The sequence below is a fragment of the Adiantum capillus-veneris genome, chromosome 8, assembly GCF_014529385.1.
Source record: "Adiantum capillus-veneris isolate H3 chromosome 8, ASM1452938v2, whole genome shotgun sequence".
In the NCBI taxonomy this organism is placed as follows: Eukaryota; Viridiplantae; Streptophyta; class Polypodiopsida; order Polypodiales; family Pteridaceae; genus Adiantum; species Adiantum capillus-veneris.
The window spans coordinates 67234991-67240425 of record NC_140938.1 but is presented as its reverse complement, the minus strand read 5'-3'; the positions used below and the strand labels follow the sequence as shown (position 1 = coordinate 67240425).

The window sequence follows — 5435 nt, the reverse complement described above, 5'->3', positions numbered from 1 at the left end:
CGTCGAGACACTTGTTTCCTACTTTAGAGGTTTTTCCTCCCCGACTTGTATACATGATGATCGCTCTGGGTAAAGTCTTATCTTTGTATTGGCATATTGATACTAATTTATCTATTGTGAGCTCTTGAGCTTCTCCTTCATCTTCTCCATCTTGTGTGAATTCTTGCACTTGTATCTCCAACAATTGGTATTAGAGCGGGCTTTAATGTCTAGGGTAGTGTCGTTAGCAACCCTTCGGCTCATGTTCTTCAATTGAGACGATGTTTGGTTTCTCGATAGTGGTGATTTCTATTAAATAGGAACTTTGGAGGACACTATGGGTTGTGCTGTATTATATATAGTGTAGGATAGTTTGAAAATAGACAGCTTTAAATTAGGTGTAGTCACAAGCCATGGTTGATCTCATTGTTATTCATTTGTTGTCTTCTTGAGGACAAACTGGATGGGGACAACTAGGCATACATGATGCAATATGTCCATGTTGTAAAGGGCATTTGGAATAATGTCATTGTGTAGGGTTGTGGTGTGAGACCAAGTTCTGTGGATAATGGTGCAAGTTCTAGTAGTTCTATTGCTAGAGTTGTTTTGCCTTATAGCTGATAGGCACGTTGGGATGATAAGGGTGTGTAGGCTCATGCATTGCTTATAGTTTTTGTCCACATTTAGGCTTTTGTTAGAGGGTAAAGATGATGTGAAGTTTGATACTCTTGTCTCTGCATTGTTCAAGAGCCCCAATCTTCAATTAGCATTTTTAATTTTTGGCAAAAAATGAGGGATATTTTGGAAATTTGTACAAGATTTTGGGGTGTTTGGATAGTTTCCCCTTTAACAAAAGGTTCAAAGAACCCAAACATACTTCCCTAAGTGATAGCTCAATTGGTGAGGTGCTTAGTAGTATCTCTCTCAAGCTGGAGGGTTTAAGCACAATTGAGTCCATTCTGGTCCTCCTAGGGGTTACAATTTTTTTTCACTGACAAGTCAAATAAAAACATTTGTGTCTACAAATACTAAGCCATTTCATGTCCTTGTCCTTGTCCTTGTTTGGTCATCCACTACTAAGGGAGAATCAATCTTCCCATGAGCAGTCACAAAGGAATGTTTTTGGAGATGTTTGCGAGTTTAACAAGAGTATTTTGAGAATTAAGAAAAAATTAAAGGCATCCTGGAAATTTTTGGTAAAATATGAGGAGTATTGGGTATTTTTTACATTTTAGTGATGTTTTTGGAAATTTCCATAGATTTAAGGGGTCTTTTGGTACTTTTCCTTAAACAAGAATCCAAAAGAAACCAAACATCACTTGCTCAATTCGTGAGGTGCTTGGTGTCATCCTCCCTCAAGGTATCTGAGTTCATTCGTGTTCTCCTCAGGTTAATAACACACTGGGGTAGTAGAAATTTTTGATTTTTGCATCATGGCTAGCACACTGTCAGGAGGTTTTGAGTTTTGACACATCTTGCTAGGTTCGATCTTCCTTGCAATTGGGTATCAAAGTTGAGAGCACCTATATTGACAATTTTTCTAAAGGGTACTAACATGTATATCTCATCTCTTGTTGGGATGCAAAAGAGGCCATAGAGGAGACAAGAAAAACTTGTCTTGCATGTCCTCCTGATTGCATGTCTTTCATCTTCACAATGCAGCAAAAGAAGCTGGTCTTGAAGGTGAGAGAAATTGGAAAAAAAAAGAACCTAAAACATGTTTTGAATCACTAAGCGTATTAAAGACGAAGAAGAGCACTTTTTTAGCGTGGTAAGAGCAATCAGAGCAGACCTCATAGGTCTATATGATGAGTCTTTAACCAATCTACCGGACGCAGTCTAAGTAGAGGTCATAGTTATGAAATGATGGCTCCTCCAAAGCAAAAACAAACAACATCCATTGTTGAGGAAATTTCATGAAATTAGGACAAATTGAGAGAGAGAGAGAGAGAGAGAGAGAGAGAGAGAGAGAGAGAGAGAGAGATCGAGATCTTATTATCGTCCTTGGAGGTCAAATATGACCCATCGGACCAAAGACACATGTGATGTACTATGTGTGGGGCTGATTAGTGACTCAATGCTCAAGGATTGTGGTGATGAGAATTGCAATAGAGAATCCACATTGGGGCTCAGAGAGCAAAGTATGGAGAAAGTATGTGGGTCTAGGTGATGGCTGAAAATGTGAGGAAAGTTGTGCACGAAAGCTAAGCACTCTAGGAGTGTGTGTTTTTCAGACTCTTGAGCTTGCAACGAGGAGAATGTGCAGTCGATGGGACTCTTCTCTTGGACAGTTTTGTGTGTGTGTGTGTGTGTGTGAGAGAGAGAGAGAGAGAGAGAGAGAGAGAGATGCTTTCATGCAAATGTAAATGTTTGATAGCCTCTTGCCTCCTCACTATCTCACATGGGCCTGGGCAGGAGGGGATCAATGGTCCACACCCATTTTGGGGGATCGGGTGCGATTTGGGCCGTCCGATGTGCTTTGTGTAAATTCGGGAAAATAGGTAGAGTCAGGTGCATCAAAAATTGTAAATTCGAGTTCCCCCCCCCCCCGCCCTCGATTCAAACCGAGGACATCCCCTTTGCAAGCCTACCACCTTAACCACCTTGCCTGTGTGTGCTTGTTGAAAGCATAGGGAGAAGGGTTCCTTTTATGATGCCAATCCGCCGCCATGAAAATTCAGGTCAGTTGTGTAAATTTGAGAAAATTAGTAAATTTGGGGCGCGTCACAAGATCGACGACCCACGATTCCCACGCTTTGGGAATTAAACGTAGGCCATTGATCCCCACCTGCCTCATGCCCGTGTGAGATAGTGTTGAGGGGTCTCTTGGGCAATTTTATAATAAATCATCCAATATATGATCTTGTGTATCATGAAAAGAGTGTGACAGAAGAATATCATAAGAAATGTTCATGCTAGAGTCACGTGCCATTTGGCTTTAAGACGGTTGCACATTTCTTTCTTTAGGTTTATCTTTAAGCCTTTGACAAGCAAGGAGTGAATATCTTCCTTTTTTCTTTTACATCAAGTATTTGATAAAATCACTTTAAAGCAATACACCAAGATGAATCAAGGATAAGCCCCGATTCACCCTTAATGGAAAGTGCAAGGTATAGGCTTGTGGGGGTCACCCCTCCACACTATCTCGCACGGGCATGCTCAAATGGGATCGACGGCTCAGGTGATTTGGGCAGTCGGATGTGCATTTGGTAAATAATTGACGCACGTCGCCTTTTCCTCCTCCACCATTGATCCCATTTGACCATGCCCGTGTGATATAGTGATGAGGGTAGTCACCCACGAGACAATAGAACCATTGGTTCCATCATGCATAGTATTTACTAAATACTACGACATCCCTACTAACATTACCTTTGCTTTTTTGCCCTTTTTAAAGGGGTGACAATGTGCAAAACATACACTAAAGTACCAAATAAACTATACATTTTCGAGAAATTTGAAGGGCAAAGGTGCCTGTCAAAAATCATGTACGTGTCGACGATGAGAATTACGCCGCTAGGAATGAAGCCCGGGTTTTTAAGCATTTTAATAGGTAATATAGTCAAGATGTGGATACCTACTATCCACAAGCCAAACTTGGACAAGTTCACTTTCAAGCAATGCTTGCTATACCACAAGAAGTTTTGGGACAAATTCTCACAATAATTCCCACATTGTGACTTACCTCAACATCATGAGCTCTGTGAGGGAGGCACCGCATACCTAGCTAGGTACGATTGGGGGCAGGGGACCCCCGGCCCTCCCACGGGGGCCGGGGGTCCCCTGCCCCCAATCGTACCTAGCTAGGTATGCGGTGCCTCTCGAGTAGAAGCTCATGATGTTATTCATTGTATGAAAAGACTCCGTTTTCCTACATGAGAAAATTTCTAAATCTTCTTGTGTACATGTCTGCATTTCTTACAATCAAAATGGCTTTCATTAAAAGAGAAGTTTGATGGTCAACAAGAGTACCTTAGAAGTGCATGTGTAGTAAACTTCACTGCTTTTGCCCTTATATCTATCATATGTTTTTGCACAGAATTATGTCATCACCTTGCAGCACCACTGTCTTGGCACATGGACCCCAGAAGCCTCTTACCTTCTTCTCCAACCGCTCCTCAGAACACCCCTCCCCGCCTCCCGAGTAGTCGAAACTCATTGGAAGCGGACTCATTCCGTAATGAGGAGACCCTGATTTCGCCGCTCCAACAAATAACAGAAGTGGAGGAGGAGGAGGAGGAGGAGAAAGGGGAAGATGACTTCCTGCTTACAGATGCCGAAGCTGCGCAAATGCGTGAGGAGGAGGAAGCCCGCATCATCAAAGCAATCAATCTCTCTGTCAAGAGCGCCGGGCATCTCACCAATCTTCTCCCCACGGGTACCTTGCTCTTCTTCCAATTTCTGCTGCCCATCATGTCGAATGGGGGCGATTGCGCCGGATCCGGCTTCAGCATCTACCCTGTGATGACCATAATTCTACTAATTGCATGTGGTGTTTGGTGCTTCTTGCTCTCTTTCACCGACACCGTCAAGGGGCCGAACGGCAAGCTGTATCATGGTGTCGCCACGCCGTGCGGCCTCTGGTTGCCAGCTCGATCTGCCCAAGTCTTTGCCGCATCCCGACTCTCGCGATTTCACCTCTGCCCTCTGGACTTTCTGCATGCTCTGCTTTCTCTTTCCGTCTTCACTGCAGTGGCCCTCTTCACTCCCGACGTCACCGCCTGCATCCTCCCCAATTCCGAGCTCATCCCAACGCAGCTTCAAAACACCCTGCCGCTTGTTGTTGGGTTTGTGGCGAGCTTCCTCTGCATTCTTTTCCCTTCTCCTCGCAGAAGCTTCGACCAACCTCTTCTCGAGAGGCTGGTCGATGCATCAGATTAAAACACACAAATGTAATTTGTAATATTATGGTCTATGGTCTCTTAACATCTCTCTCTCTCTCTCATCACAAGAAGATTTAGAAATTTTCTCATGTAGGAAAAGGAAATCTTTTCGGTGTTTTTCATACAATGCATAACATCATGAGCTTTTGCTCGAGAGGCACCGCATACCTAGCTAGGTATACGGTGCCTCCCTCACAGAAGCTCATGATGTTGAGGTAAGTCACAATGTGGGAACTATTGTGAGAATTTGCCCAAAACTTCTTGTGCATGGGTGTGTGTGAATAACAAGAACTATGAGCCCTGTCCCACCAAGGACTTGCAGAGGCTACAAGGAAACTCAAGTATGTGCTACAAACGCTCTGCAAGACTTCAATCACTGGGCCTACTCATACGAAATGGAAGGGCGATGAGGTAAAAGCACGGACTATCCAAGAAAAGGATGTTGACTCACAACCACTTGCTATTTTTCTGCGCACACACATCACACCATGCCAACACGCGAGCATTCTCAAAAATTTTCGAGGGGCTACAACACTTTGCCCAACCCCCATAACCTTTTTCTCTCGTGTGACG

At 43.6% G+C, this 5435-nt stretch overlaps 1 protein-coding gene across 1 annotated transcript; it reads left to right on the top strand.

Moving 5' to 3' along the window:
- Positions 1–3966: 3966 nt before the first annotated feature.
- LOC147452287 (protein DMP4-like) lies at positions 3967–4909 on the top strand. The gene has a single exon (XM_086518912.1). The coding sequence runs from the start codon at positions 4057–4059 to the stop codon at positions 4858–4860; it is 804 nt and encodes a 267-aa protein (XP_086375038.1). The 5' UTR covers positions 3967–4056; the 3' UTR covers positions 4861–4909.
- Positions 4910–5435: the final 526 nt, after the last annotated feature.